This window comes from Barbatula barbatula (assembly GCF_947034865.1).
Source record: "Barbatula barbatula genome assembly, chromosome: 23".
In the NCBI taxonomy this organism is placed as follows: domain Eukaryota; kingdom Metazoa; phylum Chordata; class Actinopteri; order Cypriniformes; family Nemacheilidae; genus Barbatula; species Barbatula barbatula.
This window is the reverse complement of record NC_136786.1, coordinates 742,863-761,852: the sequence shown is the minus strand read 5'-3', so window position 1 is coordinate 761,852 and position 18,990 is coordinate 742,863. Positions and strand designations below refer to the sequence as shown.

The 18,990-nt window shown below is 43.1% G+C and overlaps 1 protein-coding gene across 1 annotated transcript in view; it reads right to left on the bottom strand.

The window, feature by feature from the left end:
• Positions 1-328: 328 nt before the first annotated feature.
• Positions 329-18,990, bottom strand: part of LOC306912080 (receptor-type tyrosine-protein phosphatase mu-like) — an 89,273-nt gene continuing 70,611 nt past the window's right edge. Inside the window, exons 20-31 of the mRNA XM_079487949.1 lie at positions 18,282-18,318; positions 10,700-10,797; positions 7,767-7,883; positions 6,827-6,981; positions 6,617-6,752; positions 5,403-5,552; positions 4,205-4,378; positions 3,594-3,725; positions 3,241-3,366; positions 2,990-3,153; positions 2,139-2,274; positions 329-1,803 (exon numbers count right to left, since the gene is read on the bottom strand). Of these exons, the coding sequence (XP_079344075.1) occupies positions 1,750-1,803; positions 2,139-2,274; positions 2,990-3,153; positions 3,241-3,366; positions 3,594-3,725; positions 4,205-4,378; positions 5,403-5,552; positions 6,617-6,752; positions 6,827-6,981; positions 7,767-7,883; positions 10,700-10,797; positions 18,282-18,318 (1,479 nt within the window). The 3' untranslated portion in view covers positions 329-1,749. The remainder of the gene's footprint in view (positions 1,804-2,138; positions 2,275-2,989; positions 3,154-3,240; positions 3,367-3,593; positions 3,726-4,204; positions 4,379-5,402; positions 5,553-6,616; positions 6,753-6,826; positions 6,982-7,766; positions 7,884-10,699; positions 10,798-18,281; positions 18,319-18,990) is intronic.

Below are 18,990 nucleotides of genomic sequence, written 5' to 3'. Positions count from 1 at the left end.
TTGTGTCGTTCGCTTCTCTGCACACACACACAGTCTTGATTTAGTGACCTTCATGAGCCCTCCAGCGGGTGTTAAACTAACCTCAGTGGGAACACGTGTCCAGTGCCGCCCCGCGGGCGTGAGATCTGTGTTTCCCCTCGCAGGGAGCATCTCTCTCGGCGTCAGATAGTGTACAGTGAGGCGTTCAAAACAACCTGTCACTGCATATAGAAACACAAACACAGTTCGTCTGTGTGATCAAATAGAGCTGATAACAGATTTGTTAGATGAGTCGCCTTATAAATGAGAACTGACAATAGTCAATGAGAGCAGCATCACAGAGTTATTTCACATCTGTTTGCGTTTTATTGCCGATTAAGAATTTGATATTGATATTATGATGATCAGGTCTAACTGCCTTTACTGATATTTAGCCTTCATTATTAGATCATCCAAAAGTGCTTTTACATACATTGAAAAACTTTTACACACAAATATTATACTAAAGACGTATAGCCTACTTATAGTATCCGTTAATGCCGTTTAACACGTTACTCTCAAGGTACTACTTACACAAATAAAGTTTAACAATGGACAAATTACTCTCATAGTATAATCATTGACAAAGTCTGCCCTTTTATTCTTAGAAAAATGAAGATGATCATAAGAAAATATTTGAGAATTACACTTAAGAATAACTTCCTATAATTGATCTTGAAAAAGTATATTTCCTCTTAAGATCAGTTTTGTGAGTCCGGCGTGTTTGAATTATGGAAGAATCTGATAGAACTGAATCACTTGATATTGTTGTGGTGAAGTGATGGAGGATGTGTACATGTGGATATTGTCCTTCAGGCTGTGATCATAGTTTGTAACTTGTCAATGTCATCCTGTATAAGATACACTAGTGCCCTATAGGCTAATTCAAAGCTTTATTGTGCGCATGTGTGTGTGGTATATACGGTAGAATATGTGCTCACAGCTCATGACAAGACTGTGTTTATAAAGTCACACAACACACACAGCTTATCTGAAAATTGAAGTTGTTCCATTACTGACACAGCACAAACACGTGAACGGCAGCTGGGCAGATATAGATATGTATTTATAGGTTTTGAGTTATTTTTTCATACCAGATAAATAAAAAGTTAACAATACAATCTGGTCACTATTATATGTCGAGTCCTTATGATAATAATGACCAAATCAAAACATGATTGTCACTCAGTGTGCTTCACAAAAAAACATCAATGAATAAATTATCTGGTGAACTTCAACTATTTACAATATAAACAAAATGATCACAAATACAAGCTTTGGATCTTTTGACAGGACGTTTTAGCGCGCATATCATTTCAGCAGTTTCTCCATCGCTCGACACAAACACAACGAAACACTTTAATATCTGCACTGGTAATGCCACAATGGGATTCAACTGTACATGCCAACAATTCATAAACAGACGTAAAAAAGGCAAAATAAACGTGATAGAAAATAAACATCTACGTGACGTTGCATTCCACACGGAAAGGGAAGTGACCGACATCGTCCGATGAGGATAAAAAGCCTGTAAAGATAAAGCACATCAGTCTCTCGCTGCAGGGTCATGACAGAGGAAGGAGTCGAGTGCGGGTGACGTCAGAGTTTCTTTTGTCTGATCCCAGAAATACAGAATCCAAACTGTTGGAAAACTTCCAGTCTGAAACATTCTTGTGTTGTAGCGTTCAGGGGGTTATGGAAAGGAATGGAGGTGGTCGTCTTCTGCACAATTTACCCAGAATTCAAGTATTCCAGCGCCACTTCATAACAAAACTTATATTGATCCTGCAGATGAAAAAACAACCAGAAGGTGTCACTACAGTCTGCAAACATCTGCTGAAATATACTCATGACATTACAAATAAATCATAAATAAATACAAATATTTCTTTTGTGAACACAGAACAGAACTTTTTCGTGTTGTGTAACCTTAAGTGTCTCACAAAACATAGATCTGAAGTAAAAATCTTTCTCAAAAGTCACTGCAGGTTTTATTATATAAAGTTAAAAATCTCTATAATATTTCTGTCAATGAACTGATTAAATAATGAAGTATAAGTTGTCAATGCTGTTTGTTGAGAAAGACGATGAGAGGTTGGATCTGTGCTGCTGATACTCACCAGTAGGTCCACCATGTTGGGTTTGTTGTTTCTCAAAGTCTTTACAGCGTGAAACACGTCGACTGAATGCTGCTGTCTCAACATCTCACACACGATGCTGATGGCACAGAATGTCCCGCTGCGTCCGCCTCCGTTACTGCACACACACACACACATACATGATTGTTATACTGTACATTTTATCCCCTAAACCTAAAGATCTTAGACATCTTTGTGCATTTTTAGATTTTTCTCTATGATTTATAAGCTTTTTTGCGTGCAAGGACCTCAATTTCCTCCAAAGTCCCAATGAGTTGGTGTGTATTCAGCTTTAGGTCCCCACCGGGATTTAAAAACAAGGACAAACACACAACTGTAGTTCTCCTCTTTAAACACCAGGTGGCGCTGTGCTATCGTTCATGAGCTCAAACACACAGTCATTCAGCACAAGCGCTCATGGGACATTTAAGTCTCAAACTCATTTACTGTGTTCACGCTTTACAAACAATCTTGACATTTCAGTTAGACTTTAACATTAGATTAAAGATGTTTATGAATATTCAACACGAGTTCATATTTACCCCTACATTTACATTTAAATAATATTTTAATAATAAATGTTGTCTACATGAAAGTTCGCCTAAAAGATCTATTTGTTATGAACATTTATAATATAAATCAAGATAAATGATGGTTACTGTGGTTAAACCCTGGTTACAACAAATTAACCATTTGAGTTGTATTATAGTAACCAGTAAAATCACTTTATTTGTAATAGAATCCAAAAACACCTGGTGGATATTACACTATTACTGCAGTAAAACCATGGATTATTTGTATAAATGTAAGTGAAGTAGTAACGTGTGTCTTACAGGCAGTGTACTACGGTACGTCCCTCTCCCCCATCATACTCCTCCTGCCATTTATCCACCTGTCTGATGAGTTTGAGGAAGGAGCGTTTGGAGACGGGTGTGTCGCGGTACATCGGCCAACCCAAAAACTGGAACTGCTGTACCATCCGGTACCCGTCCTGAGGCTGAACACAAGAACAGCGTCACAGCTTATATTGAGCACATCATCACAGTGTGTGTGTGTGTGTGTGTGTTTGTGTGTTGGTTCTCACCCGTGCAGCGTTGTAGATGCGGAATATTCTGCTGATGATATCCTCCTCCAGATCAGCGGACACAAACTCCACCTGAATGGGGCCGTGACGATGAACTCCGTTCTCAGGCCAGTACTGAGGACACAGCTGTATGAATCAAAACAACATTTCATGTCTTTTATTACACAACATCTGAAGCTCTGGTGCATTTAAACACAAATGATGTCCAAAAACTAAATATCTCCACAATGAAACAACAAATACATTGTGGGGCAACTGAATACAAATATAATGAGAATTTATAATGTGAATAATTGTACAAATATCTGCAGGTGATTTCTGTCGCATGGCAGCAGTAGTGTGTGTGTGCTGACCTGAGCAGGATCCACGTCGTTCAGCATGACTATAGACGTGCAGTGATAATCCAGCACCAGTCTCCAGAAGTCTTTGACGGTGTTGGGCAGTGGATGTTGGGTCACGATGAACGCAGACGGCTGCTTGTAGCTCTGTGACATCATGATGAAGAGAACAAGAATCTTGTTTTTCATCTGAGTCTGAGATTTTAACACTGTTTGTTTACGCACACATTCCATGTGGTATTATGAGCACTTAGTGTAATGAAAACAAATGTGCTGTCAGATATTTCACAAACAAACAGTGAAGTGCATTACTGGATTCGTGTTGTTCGTTGGCTGTTATGAATTGCTTTTAGCCGTTTGCTTGACAATAGAATGAATCAATTCCATCTGTTTTTGAATCATTTTCAACGAGCACGTAATCGTGTGCTGAGTGATTCACATCCATCAGAACTCAGTGCAGATTATTATAAACCACCACACACGTCTGAGATCTCATCATGTCTTGCTCAAAGCTGATCTTACATCTGAAGATCAGTAAACGTCACTGACATTATAATAAGTATAAAATGTTTTGTGTGGTCAAACTACAATAGTGAGTTACAGAAGTGTTTACAGCAGACACATACGTCCATGAGCGCAGCGTTGATGTAATTACTGCTCTCTCCATCAATGGTGATGAGGAAGGGAAGACAGCGGTCTGGAGGCAGGACGTCCATGCAGCGGTTCTTCTCGTGGTTACGAGGCAACAGAGCGATGCTACAGTCCTCCACTCGTAATGTGGGCGTCACCATATTCAACGTCTGTCACACGCAAATAACACATGAGTGAAATCAGGCTGACACTCACGCACGCACTTATAGACACAGGCACTTGCACACACACACACTCGTGCACACACACACTCATGCACACACACAAACACTTGTGCACACACACACACACACACTCATGCACACACACAAACACTCGTGCACACACACACACACACACACACACACACACACTCGTGCACACACACACACACACACAAACACTCGTGCACACACACACACAAACACTCATGCACACACACACACACACACAAACACTCGTGCACACACACACACACACTCGTGCACACACACACACTCATGCACACACACAAACCCTCGTGCACACACACACACAAACACTCGTGCACACACACACACAGACAAACACTCGTGCACACACAAACAAACACTCGTGCACACACACACACACACAAACACTCGTGCACACACACACACTCGTGCACACACACAAACACTCGTGCACACACACACACTCGTGCACACACACAAACACTCGTGCACACACACACACACACTCGTGCACACACACACACACACTCGTGCACACACACACACACACACACAAACACTCGTGCACACACACACACACTCGTGCACACACACACACACACACACTCATGCACACACACACACACACACAAACCCTCGTGCACACACACAAATCCTTGTGCACACACACACACACACAAATCCTCGTGCACAGACACACACTTGTGCACACACACAAACACAGGTGCAAACACACACACAAACCCTCGTGTACACACACACACAAACACTCATGCACACACACACACTCGTGCACACACACAAATCCTTGTGCACACACACTCGTGCACACACACACAAATCCTTGTGCACACACACTTGTGCACACACACAAACATAAGTGCACACACACACTTGTGCACACACACAAACATAAGTGCACACACACACTCCTGAACACACACACACCAACGCTTGTGCACACACATACACACAGACTCACTCTGAACTCCTCTTTGATTTGACTGGAGTTAGTTTGGGGATCCAAGCGGTTCATGTCATAATAGATTGAACGAAGCTGATTGGCTGGAATTGTGGTGTCTCCACAAAGACACGCCTCCAAGATGGCGTCATGTATGAACACATACTGCTCCTGTAAGATCAACATATCAAACACAAATGAATAACACTTTAACCACTGAACCTCCAGTAAGTTCATGCATGTGTGTGTGTGTGTGACGTCTCTCTTATTCTGTGTGTTTGTGCAGTCTGGACTTTCTCTTTATGTTCAGGCTCGTCTCTCAATGACAGACAGTGACCGGACAGTTTGATGTAAATCATTTATGAAGTGACATTTTGAATCTGCCGTGAGATATCAGTCTTCAGGAAGTCTTGGAGTGGAGCCTGCTGGGCTGTTGTGACGTCACATTGAGTTCTTGAGCGTGAATGACGGTCAAATGATGTCTCAGGCTACACAATTCAACCTTACATATGAGTGTTTGCGTCTTTTCAGCTTTAAGAAAGCTTTCATAAAGAATACATCAAGAAAACATTTCAAAAATAAACCTGTTCAATAAATATCACCTCAGTGCATAAAACCTACTTAAAGTCCCAGTGAAATAAATAATCACAATGTCTATTTTTAATGAGATTTCATCATTTATTGTAAATAGTTTATCAATGTGTGTCTTTCTCTTTTTAAAATGAGTGTGCCCTCATAATCTTTAGTCAAAAATCTGAAAATGGACTTTCGTCCTGTAATGACTATCCATCATAGATGATGTATGTAAGACGTGTTGGGCGGAGCATCTGTTAACTCCTCCCCTTCAACTGTCAGTCTGCTGCCGGGTCCATTTCAAAATGCAACAGCTGTTTCACAGGGAGTTTAACACAAAAGTGTGTGATCGGTGATAATTATTTAGAAACGATTCCTCACTGAAGAAAATGAAATTATTATATGATGGAAAAAAAATAGTGATAGAAATCTATAGACATTTCATATTAGATAAGATTAGATTCAACTTTATTGTCATTACACATATACGAGTACAGTGTAACGAGATGTAGTTTAGGTCTAACCAGAAGTGACATTAGCAAGTGCAGGATATACAGTGAATAAATACAGATCAAATGACGCCGTTTTTCTTAAATCTAAAGAGTATTTATGTGAAAATGAGCAAAGTGTAGTGATTTCTCTCTCTGAATGTGATTGGTTACCTCAGTCTGAACCATGTTAACTCGACGTGATCTCAGTTCTCTCACACAGTTGTAGATGTCCACCACACCTTCACGCTCCGCCATGTCCAGCATGATATCAATGACGCTGAAGCAGCCGGTACGCCCCGCTCCAGCGCTGAGAGAGAGAGAGAGAGATAAACACACACGAGCAGGAGAGGTGTGCTGGGGTCTGTGTGATGTGATCGTCACCTGCAGTGGACCACCATAGGTCCGGCGTTTGCTGGATTCTTGGATTTAACTCTGCGCACAAATCCCAGCAGTCCTGTAGCGTGATACGGCACACCGTGATCGGGCCAGCCGGTGAAATGAAACTGTCTGATCTCTCTGATCTCATGAGCTCCTCGCTGCCGTCAAGACACAAACAAACACACAAACATTGACAACACAATCCACATCTGATCTCAGAACACATTCTAATCCATATCTGTACAGACAGACAGTCTTTATTCATCAGAAATCCACACACCACACTGACACACGAGGACAAACAGATCTGATATGGCGTTGGATTGTGTAGTTGAAAATGTTATTTGGTTTAATAATACAGACTGACGCCGTGAGTTTTAAGTTGCTGAAAATACCACCTGTGGAACTATACTATTTACTATAGTAAACTGAAAACAATCTAGTATACAATAGTATTGTGCTGTGTATTAACTATAGAAAATAATATATATTTGAGTATGTACTATAGTAAACTGTAAGAACATTCATAGATACTACAGTACAGTTCACTGTAGCACATACTCAAGTATACAACAGTATTGTGTGCGGCATGATCACGGAACCTCTAGTGGACACATGACTGGACTCTAATGTGTGTGTCTGTAGGTGTCACGTGTGTGTGTGTGTTGGCTGGACTGTGAAGGGAAATCGGCCCACTACAGCCCTCCAGCATTTCTGTTGACGGGGGGTTGTGGTGTTGGGTGCACGTGGTTCAATCTGTCTACAGGGGGGATGTATAGCGAGCAAAAGTTCTGTTTGCATTAGTGTTGCGTGCATTCGTCTAAACTGCCAAATCATCTGTCACCGGACCCAAACGATAGCGGCCCAACGGGAAAACTCCCGATACGTCAGATGGCCAGTCCACCCCTGTGTGTGTGTGATGTGCAGGTGTTTGTGTAGAAACCTTTTCCACAGCGAAGGTTCGGATGACGTATTCAGACAGCAGTTGTGTTTCTATCAGCGTCACCTTCATGTCTCTGTAGATCTCTGTGTCATCAGGCCAATACTTACAACATTTCACCTGGAAACACACACAAGTAAACCTCACTGTTAATGACACTGAACTCTTGTTTCAACATTTGTGTACATTTACAGTGCTGTAATGTTCATGTCTGTTTTATGTCACACATTTAGTATGTGAGAGCCTCTACACACAGAACATACACAAAGAGGAGAAATCTCTCCATTCTGAGTCTGATTTCTGGAGTAAAACGTGACCTGACGGTGTTCTTGACAGATTTCTTGAGGTCGTGAGGGGTATATAGAGCTGGCCTACTTCTATCACACACACGAGTATTAAACTTCATTCATATTTTAATGACTTATTAACCGCTCAACTGTTATTCCAGATGAGACGCTTTTGTTCTTGTCAGATATTAAGATGGGGCTTTAAAAATCCCATTAGTTCTAGGCAGCAGATTTCCACAGAGATTTCATCCCACCAGCGGCTCTGTCACTCTGTCTCCTCCACAAACACACAGAGCTGATGATGATGATGATGATGATGATGGCACAGCGACTGTCTTCACATCACACTTTATGAAATAATCCAGGATAATCTTCTAACTTTAAAAGTATTGAGAACAGCAGCACTGACACATTTAATCTGCTTACTGTCCAGCACACACAGACTCACTTCTGCTGAGCGCTTGCTATGGAACTCTATGTTATTGTGTAGATATGAGTGTGTGGAGGTTTATGGGATGTCTGGTGATGGTCAGCTCGTGTCTCTAGAGTGAGAGATTTTCACACACAACAGCTCGGTGTGTGTCGACCCATACACGGGGAAATCTGCTGTCCCTTCTAATTAACAACTAAATAACATCTGGTGTCCTGTGATCACAACACACACAGGTGCAGGTGTGTGTGTGTGTGTGTGTGTGTGTGTGTGTGTGAGAGAGAGTGTGTGTTGTCAGGTGAGGCAGGTGTGTGTGTGTGTGTGAGAGAGTGTGTGTTGTCAGGTGAGGCAGGTGTGTGTGTGTGTGTGTGTGTGAGAGAGTGTGTGTTGTCAGGTGAGGCAGGTGTGTGTGTGTGTGTGTGTGAGAGAGAGTGTGTGTTGTCAGGTGAGGCAGGTGTGTGTGTGTGTGTGTGTGTGAGAGAGTGTGTGTTGTCAGGTGAGGCAGGTGTGTGTGTGTGTGTGTGTGTGAGAGAGAGTGTGTGTTGTCAGGTGAGGCAGGTGTGTGTGTGTGTGTGAGAGAGTGTGTGTTGTCAGGTGAGGCAGGTGTGTGTGTGTGTGTGTGTGTGTGTGAGAGAGTGTGTGTTGTCAGGTGAGGCAGGTGTGTGTGTGTGTGTGTGTGAGAGAGTGTGTGTTGTCAGGTGAGGCAGGTGTGTGTGTGTGTGTGTGTGTGAGAGAGTGTGTGTTGTCAGGTGAGGCAGGTGTGTGTGTGTGTGTGTGTGAGAGAGAGTGTGTGTTGTCAGGTGAGGCAGGTGTGTGTGTGTGTGTGTTGTCAGGTGAGGCAGGTGTGTGTGTGTTGTCAGGTGAGGCAGGTGTGTGTGTGTGTGTGTGTGTGTGTGCGTGTGTGTGAATATGTCAGAAGAACTGCCTCAATATGGTACATATCCAAAGTTTACCTCAATACGCAGATAAAACAAGAAGCTTGAGCTGTTTGTCCCCTCACGCGCTCCGTAGTCTTGTGTACATTGTTTTCAAGTGATTGTTTTAAAGCCCTTTATATTCAATTCCAACGATATTAAGCTTTGTATATATAGAATATAACTCTCACAGTCTTCTGCCTCATGTTTGTGAATTTGATGTTCATTTAGACCACCCAGATCCATTTCAATCATTTAAGCAGGCTTCCAAAAATACTGCCACTGCACTTATACATCTCCCACACAAATACTAAAAACAAACTACCCAAATATGACCTCATCCGATCAAGCACTCGCTGTTAAGTTCATCTACCTGTCGATGAGACTATTCATCATCTGCTGTGAGCGGAGTCAGTGAACACAGAAACTGTGAGCGGGAAATGGAAAACCCGGAGCAGAATAAACGTGTCCCTAGCGGAGTGATAACAGAATGCCTTCAGCAGGGATGTGAGTCCACTTCACTCATACAGCCTATCGTGCAGTTTGCTGTTGCATGCGTCCTGTACGAGTGTGAGGCATTTACACAGACGTCTGCCGAAGCTTCTCAAATTTAGAGGAGAACAGAGAAGTTGCACAGACCTGTATAGGCGCACAATTTTAAAATAATAATAAATATAATTTCAGGAACTTCAAGGCCCCTCACATGCCAGGGCCCTATGTACTCAGTCACCCGTTCCCCCACTTGCGACACCCCTGGGTGTGTGTTTTGGTGTAAATGTGGTGATTTATTCCCAGCATTCATCAGTGAGGAGGAAGAGCAGATGGTGCTGTTGATGAGGAAGGAGGGCTCAGATTCTAATTAAAGAACGCAGCGGCCTGCCGGGATCACATGACCACATGTGTGTGTAAGTTATTCCTAGAACATCATAAGAAAAACACATTCTCCCTGCTTCTTATCTTCCATTGTTTGGACAAACAGATCACAGGTACCACACTCAGAATCTGATGTTAATGGAAATCAGAAAGTTCTGAAAGTCACAGAGTTTCTCCGGGAGCCTGTTCATATTAAACTAGGACACACGACCGTTCTTTAACATCTGAAACATGAAACTGACAGAACATTTGAGATTTGAATCCTGATATTCAGAGAAAACATCATTCCCAGCAGATCGTCTCTGAAGACTTTTGTTTGACTCTGGTGAGTCTGGAGAGATTTCTTTCATCTTTATCATATCATCACATGTCTTGATTCTGATGGTGTAGAGTCACGTGATCTCTGATCAGAGAGGAAAAAACACAACTCACCCGACCGACCTCCACCAGATTGGTTACCATGACGATGGTTGCTGTGTTCTCCTGCCACACCATCCTCCAGAAGTCATAGATGGTCTCCTGCATGGGACCTGAACACCAGACACTCACATGGATCAGTTCTTTTTACTACACAACACACTTATATTATACACCGACAACAATCATTTTTATGACTCATATATAAAACGATCTTTTAGAAATGTGTTCTTTGCTCTGAGCATTATATCATGTCTTCCCGTGAGCAGTACAGCAGCCGGAATATGGAAGAGCAAAAGATATTTGTACAAGATAACTGTTTTACTGTGCAGTAAATTAAAATGAGCAAAAATCATTATCACAATGCCAAAACACTGTGTGTTGTGAAGCTCTGTGTGTGTTGTTGTGAAGCTCTGTGTGTGTTGTTGTGAAGCTCTGTGTGTGTTGTGTGTGTGTTGTGAAGCTCTGTGTGTGTTGTTGTGAAGCTCTGTGTGTGTTGTGTGTGTTGTTGTGAAGCTCTGTGTGTGTTGTTGTGAAGCTCTGTGTGTGTTGTGTGTGTGTTGTGAAGCTCTGTGTGTGTTGTTGTGAAGCTCTGTGTGTGTTGTGTGTGTTGTTGTGAAGCTCTGTGTGTGATGTGTGTGTTGTTGTGAAGCTCTGTGTGTGTTGTGTATGTTGTTGTGAAGCTCTGTGTGTGTTGTGTGTGTTGTTGTGAAGCTCTGTGTGTGTTGTTGTGAAGCTCTGTGTGTGTTGTGTGTGTGTTGTGAAGCTCTGTGTGTGTTGTTGTGAAGCTCTGTGTGTGTTGTGTGTGTGTTGTGAAGCTCTGTGTGTGTTGTTGTGAAGCTCTGTGTGTGTTGTGTGTGTTGTTTTGAAGCTCTGTGTGTGTTGTTGTGAAGCTCTGTGTGTGTTGTGTGTGTGTTGTGAAGCTCTGTGTGTGTTGTTGTGAAGCTCTGTGTGTGTTGTGTGTGTTGTTGTGAAGCTCTGTGTGTGTTGTGTGTGTTGTTGTGAAGCTCTGTGTGTGTTGTGTGTGTTGTTGTGAAGCTCTGTGTGTGTTGTTGTGAAGCTCTGTGTGTGTTGTGTGTGTTGTTGTGAAGCTCTGTGTGTGTTGTGTGTGTTGTTGTGAAGCTCTGTGTGTGTTGTGTGTGTTGTTGTGAAGCTCTGTGTGTGTTGTGTGTGTTGTTGTGAAGCTCTGTGTGTGTTGTTGTGAAGCTCTGTGTGTGTTGTGTGTGTTGTTGTGAAGCTCTGTGTGTGTTGTGTGTGTTGTTGTGAAGCTCTGTGTGTGTTGTTGTGAAGCTCTGTGTGTGTTGTGTGTGTTGTTGTGAAACTCTGTGTGTGTTGTGTGTGTGTTGTGAAGCTCTGTGTGTGTTGTGTGTGTTGTTGTGAAGCTCTGTGTGTGTTGTGTGTGTTGTTGTGAAGCTCTGTGTGTGTTGTTGTGAAGCTCTGTGTGTGTTGTGTGTGTTGTTGTGAAGCTCTGTGTGTGTTGTGTGTGTTGTTGTGAAGCTCTGTGTGTGTTGTTGTGAAGCTCTGTGTGTGTTGTGTGTGTTGTTGTGAAGCTCTGTGTGTGTTGTGTGTGTTGTTGTGAAGCTCTGTGTGTGTTGTTGTGAAGCTCTGTGTGTGTTGTGTGTGTGTTGTGAAGCTCTGTGTGTGTTGTTGTGAAGCTCTGTGTGTGTTGTGTGTGTTGTTTTGAAGCTCTGTGTGTGTTGTTGTGAAGCTCTGTGTGTGTTGTGTGTGTGTTGTGAAGCTCTGTGTGTGTTGTTGTGAAGCTCTGTGTGTGTTGTGTGTGTTGTTGTGAAGCTCTGTGTGTGTTGTGTGTGTTGTTGTGAAGCTCTGTGTGTGTTGTTGTGAAGCTCTGTGTGTGTTGTGTGTGTGTTGTGAAGCTCTGTGTGTGTTGTTGTGAAGCTCTGTGTGTGTTGTGTGTGTTGTTGTGAAGCTCTGTGTGTGTTGTTGTGAAGCTCTGTGTGTGTTGTGTGTGTGTTGTGAAGCTCTGTGTGTGTTGTGTGTGTGTTGTGAAGCTCTGTGTGTGTTGTGTGTGTGTTGTGTGTGTGTTGTGAAGCTCTGTGTGTGTTGTTGTGAAGCTCTGTGTGTGTTGTGTGTGTTGTTGTGAAGCTCTGTGTGTGTTGTGTGTGTGTTGTGAAGCTCTGTGTGTGTTGTGTGTGTGTTGTGTGTGTGTTGTGAAGCTCTGTGTGTGTTGTTGTGAAGCTCTGTGTGTGTTGTGTGTGTGTTGTGAAGCTCTGTGTGTGTTGTGTGTGTGTTGTGAAGCTCTGTGTGTGTTGTGAAGCTCTGTGTGTGTTGTTGTGAAGCTCTGTGTGTGTTGTGTGTGTTGTTGTGAAGCTCTGTGTGTGTTGTGTGTGTTGTTGTGAAGCTCTGTGTGTGTTGTGTGTGTGTTGTGAAGCTCTGTGTGTGTTGTGTGTGTGTTGTGAAGCTCTGTGTGTGTTGTGTGTGTGTTGTGTGTGTGTTGTGAAGCTCTGTGTGTGTTGTTGTGAAGCTCTGTGTGTGTTGTGTGTGTTGTTGTGAAGCTCTGTGTGTGTTGTTGTGAAGCTCTGTGTGTGTTGTATGTGTTGTTGTGAAGCTCTGTGTGTGTTGTTGTGAAGCTCTGTGTGTGTTGTGTGTGTTGTTGTGAAGCTCTGTGTGTGTTGTGTGTGTTGTTGTGAAGCTCTGTGTGTGTTGTGTGTGTTGTTGTGAAGCTCTGTGTGTGTTGTGTGTGTTGTTGTGAAGCTCTGTGTGTGTTGTGTGTGTGTTGTGAAGCTCTGTGTGTGTTGTGTGTGTTGTTGTGAAGCTCTGTGTGTGTTGTGTGTGTTGTTGTGAAGCTCTGTGTGTGTTGTGTGTGTGTTGTGAAGCTCTGTGTGTGTTGTTGTGAAGCTCTGTGTGTGTTGTGTGTGTTGTTGTGAAGCTCTGTGTGTGTTGTTGTGAAGCTCTGTGTGTGTTGTGTGTGTGTTGTGAAGCTCTGTGTGTGTTGTTGTGAAGCTCTGTGTGTGTTGTGTGTGTTGTTGTGAAGCTCTGTGTGTGATGTGTGTGTTGTTGTGAAGCTCTGTGTGTGTTGTGTATGTTGTTGTGAAGCTCTGTGTGTGTTGTGTGTGTTGTTGTGAAGCTCTGTGTGTGTTGTTGTGAAGCTCTGTGTGTGTTGTGTGTGTGTTGTGAAGCTCTGTGTGTGTTGTTGTGAAGCTCTGTGTGTGTTGTGTGTGTGTTGTGAAGCTCTGTGTGTGTTGTTGTGAAGCTCTGTGTGTGTTGTGTGTGTTGTTTTGAAGCTCTGTGTGTGTTGTTGTGAAGCTCTGTGTGTGTTGTGTGTGTGTTGTGAAGCTCTGTGTGTGTTGTTGTGAAGCTCTGTGTGTGTTGTGTGTGTTGTTGTGAAGCTCTGTGTGTGTTGTGTGTGTTGTTGTGAAGCTCTGTGTGTGTTGTTGTGAAGCTCTGTGTGTGTTGTGTGTGTGTTGTGAAGCTCTGTGTGTGTTGTTGTGAAGCTCTGTGTGTGTTGTGTGTGTTGTTGTGAAGCTCTGTGTGTGTTGTGTGTGTTGTTGTGAAGCTCTGTGTGTGTTGTGTGTGTTATTGTGAAGCTCTGTGTGTGTTGTTGTGAAGCTCTGTGTGTGTTGTGTGTGTTGTTGTGAAGCTCTGTGTGTGTTGTGTGTGTTGTTGTGAAGCTCTGTGTGTGTTGTGTGTGTGTTGTGAAGCTCTGTGTGTGTTGTGTGTGTGTTGTGTGTGTGTTGTGAAGCTCTGTGTGTGTTGTTGTGAAGCTCTGTGTGTGTTGTGTGTGTGTTGTGAAGCTCTGTGTGTGTTGTGTGTGTGTTGTGAAGCTCTGTGTGTGTTGTGTGTGTGTTGTGTGTGTGTTGTGAAGCTCTGTGTGTGTTGTTGTGAAGCTCTGTGTGTGTTGTGTGTGTTGTTGTGAAGCTCTGTGTGTGTTGTGTGTGTGTTGTGAAGCTCTGTGTGTGTTGTGTGTGTGTTGTGTGTGTGTTGTGAAGCTCTGTGTGTGTTGTTGTGAAGCTCTGTGTGTGTTGTGTGTGTGTTGTGAAGCTCTGTGTGTGTTGTGTGTGTGTTGTGAAGCTCTGTGTGTGTTGTGAAGCTCTGTGTGTGTTGTTGTGAAGCTCTGTGTGTGTTGTGTGTGTTGTTGTGAAGCTCTGTGTGTGTTGTGTGTGTTGTTGTGAAGCTCTGTGTGTGTTGTGTGTGTGTTGTGAAGCTCTGTGTGTGTTGTGTGTGTGTTGTGAAGCTCTGTGTGTGTTGTGTGTGTGTTGTGTGTGTGTTGTGAAGCTCTGTGTGTGTTGTTGTGAAGCTCTGTGTGTGTTGTGTGTGTTGTTGTGAAGCTCTGTGTGTGTTGTTGTGAAGCTCTGTGTGTGTTGTTGTGAAGCTCTGTGTGTGTTGTATGTGTTGTTGTGAAGCTCTGTGTGTGTTGTTGTGAAGCTCTGTGTGTGTTGTGTGTGTTGTTGTGAAGCTCTGTGTGTGTTGTGTGTGTTGTTGTGAAGCTCTGTGTGTGTTGTGTGTGTTGTTGTGAAGCTCTGTGTGTGTTGTGTGTGTTGTTGTGAAGCTCTGTGTGTGTTGTGTGTGTGTTGTGAAGCTCTGTGTGTGTTGTGTGTGTTGTTGTGAAGCTCTGTGTGTGTTGTGTGTGTTGTTGTGAAGCTCTGTGTGTGTTGTATGTGTTGTTGTGAAGCTCTGTGTGTGTTGTTGTGAAGCTCTGTGTGTGTTGTGTGTGTGTTGTGAAGCTCTGTGTGTGTTGTGTGTGTTGTTGTGAAGCTCTGTGTGTGTTGTTGTGAAGCTCTGTGTGTGTTGTGTGTGTTGTTGTGAAGCTCTGTGTGTGTTGTGTGTGTTGTTGTGAAGCTCTGTGTGTGTTGTGTGTGTTGTTGTGAAGCTCTGTGTGTGTTGTTGTGAAGCTCTGTGTGTGTTGTGTGTGTTGTTGTGAAGCTCTGTGTGTGTTGTGTGTGTTGTTGTGAAGCTCTGTGTGTGTTGTTGTGAAGCTCTGTGTGTGTTGTGTGTGTGTTGTGAAGCTCTGTGTGTGTTGTGTGTGTTGTTGTGAAGCTCTGTGTGTGTTGTGTGTGTTGTTGTGAAGCTCTGTGTGTGTTGTATGTGTTGTTGTGAAGCTCTGTGTGTGTTGTTGTGAAGCTCTGTGTGTGTTGTGTGTGTGTTGTGAAGCTCTGTGTGTGTTGTGTGTGTTGTTGTGAAGCTCTGTGTGTGTTGTGTGTGTGTTGTGAAGCTCTGTGTGTGTTGTGTGTGTTGTTGTGAAGCTCTGTGTGTGTTGTTGTGAAGCTCTGTGTGTGTTGTGTGTGTTGTTGTGAAGCTCTGTGTGTGTTGGATTAAAACAGCAGTGGGGTGTGTTTGATTCCTGAATGCAGGAGATTTGTGTGCGTCTGTGTTTCTTCAGTCACTAATAAAGAGCGCAGCGCGAGGAATTAAAATCACCCGTTTCATTAATCCTCATTAACATTGTTTTTAATCAACAAGCACATTCTGAAATGACTTTTGACAAACTAATTAACTCATGCAAATCTGCTTTCACATATTCCACCTCGCCCTCACGCGCCCGCAGACATTTTACATATTCATCCATTCGCACGCACACACACGGCCGCTGGTGGGTGGAAAACACTTTCTGTTTATCATGTAAAGCGGACGAGTGAAATCAGGATGTGGAATATCTCCTGACATCATTTCATGACATGTATCTGTAAACGCCAGGATGAGCTCTGCTGTTCTACGTCGTAGATCCAGTAGGAAGAATGGAAGATCGCTCAGCATAATGGACATTCGCCAGGTTCACTGGCCTTTTCAAAGTATAATGGGAGATGATAGGATCTCAAGTCAAACCCCATTCTGTCAGTCTCCACAGAAAGGGAACATTTATTTCAACAGTCAAATGAAACTCTGCCGCATTGTGTTTGTGTTGGGGAATGATTTGGTATGTGTGTTAAAGTAATCCTTTAAAGAGCAGCGGTGTAATGTCAAGGCCGGGTGTGTGTCAGGAGAATTGTGCTCGGCTCTGACATTCGCTGTAATTTGCTGATCCTCTAAGCGCTTCTGTTCACTCGGTTTGGGCTGTAAGTGAAGTCAGACGACACCAATTACCGCCGGAGAAACACTGTCGTCCCCGCGCCAGGGGAATAACACGCTTTCATCGCTCCAACCAGACCTCAGGGATTCTGAAGCACAAAATTATTCCCATTTCTTTAGCCGTCATATGAGAGGACGACACGCCGATGTGCTGCATTTATTCATGAATCTAGTCATTTGCTCACAATATATAGCCAAATATTCCTTCTGTGTGTGTGTGTAGCGATACATGAGATTCTTTAGTTGGAGAAACTTTTGTCAACTCAAAATCATGAGAAATAAACTGTTAATATAATGTAAAGCTCTTCTCATGATGTCAAACACAGAAAAAACTCTGTAGCTCTAGAAAACATTATCAACTGAAATCTTTCTGATCTTATTATAAAGGCAAAGCTTTAGAGTCTGTGCGCTGGAAAAGCCAACAACCTTAAAAAGTTACTTAAGACACAACAATTACAGAAATTAAAATCTAAATTTCATGTTTTTCTTTCATTATTTGGACAAAAGAAATGAGTGAAGTTTGTAGTACGTCAGAAGTGTGTGCTGGCCGATACAGTGACATCACTCTCTCACACTTCAATCCTAGAAAACACTTCTGCATTGGTTACATGTCAAAAGACTTTATTTACTGAATCTTTATAGTGTTTTTACAATTGAAGAGGTGGTGCTCAGATTTGTCATGTTTTGCTCATTTTTGGGGACAAATTTGTCTCGAAAGTATACAGTACAGTACAGTACACACACACACACACACACACACACACACACACACACACACACACACACCAAAATAAATTCAGACGAATGAATAAGTAATGAGAGCCTCATCTCTCTCTCTCTCTCTCTCTCTCTCTCAGGGGTCTGATGGGTGAGTGGGTCGTTCTAACAGGCAGATTAACAGAGATGCAGGAACACGCGTGTACACAACCATTAATACATTTCGTTGCACTGTACTTGTATGTGTGTAATGACAATAAATTGAATCCAATCCAATCCAGTCAATTTGTTCTCAACAACACACACACACACCTCCCCCTCACAGACCCAGAGATGATTCATTATTCCTAGACGCAGTTTCAGTACAAAACAACACGTGTGTGTGCGTGCGTGTGTGTGCGTGTGTGCATGCGTGTGTGCGTGCGTGTGTGTGCGTGCTTGTGTGTGCATGCGTGTGTGTGTGCGTGCGTGTGTGCATGCGTGTGTGTGTGTGCGTGCTTGTGTGTGCATGTGTGTGTGTGTGCGTGCGTGTGTGTGTGCATGCGTGTGTGTGTGTGTGCGTGCTTGTGTGTGCATGCGTGTGTGTGTGCGTGCGTGTGTGCATGCGTGTGTGTGTGTGCGTGCTTGTGTGTGCATGTGTGTGTGTGTGCGTGCGTGTGTGTGTGCATGCGTGTGTGTGTGTGTGCGTGCTTGTGTGTGCATGCATGCGTGTGCGTGTGCGTGCTTGCGTGTATGTGTGCGTGTGCGTGTGCGGTCACAGCTTTTACACGTCACATCAGCTCTAATCATATGAAGTTGATTGAAATCAAGAGACAATGAAATCAAGTTCTTCTATACAGAACATAAAGTCTGTTACCTTGTGTAGCGATGTAATGATTCGGCCGATGATAGCCCTAAAAAACAAAACAATACAAGATTATATTTAAGGAATATTTTATCAACACTAAAAAGTGAACACACAGATTCTCATCTCAGCGGAGATCAGGTTTTCCTTCTCATCTTTACCTGTCACTGATGGATGTGATGAAACATCTATTGACACACACACACACATGTACAATACAACACATCCTCCACACACGATACATGTCTGTGTGTGTCATCCATCAGTTCTTATTTCAGTTTAGTTTGTGTAGATATTGTGTGACAGTGTTGTGTAGTGTGTGTGGAGAGAGGAACATTCTGTATGGAACATCTCACTGTCACCTCTCGTGTCTGTGGATTGATTGATGACTCTTCACCTGTTAAAAGCATCACAACACTCACGACACAAACATGACACACGTCCTCTCTCCAGACACACACACACACACACACGCACGCGTGAGCTGATCTGTATGCGTAACATGCGCTGGTGTGTGTTTGGATCAGGGCCATGAGGTTGACAGCAGACGAAAACAACATTTACTGTGTCAACAGCTTCAGGACGTGTAAACACATCAGGTGTGAGGAAATCACACGGGAAACACCTCACAGCTCAAGGGGAATTATGGGATAGAATCAACTGCAAATATTAAACACACACTAAGTGAAAACAATAAACATTCATCCATAGAACAACAAGT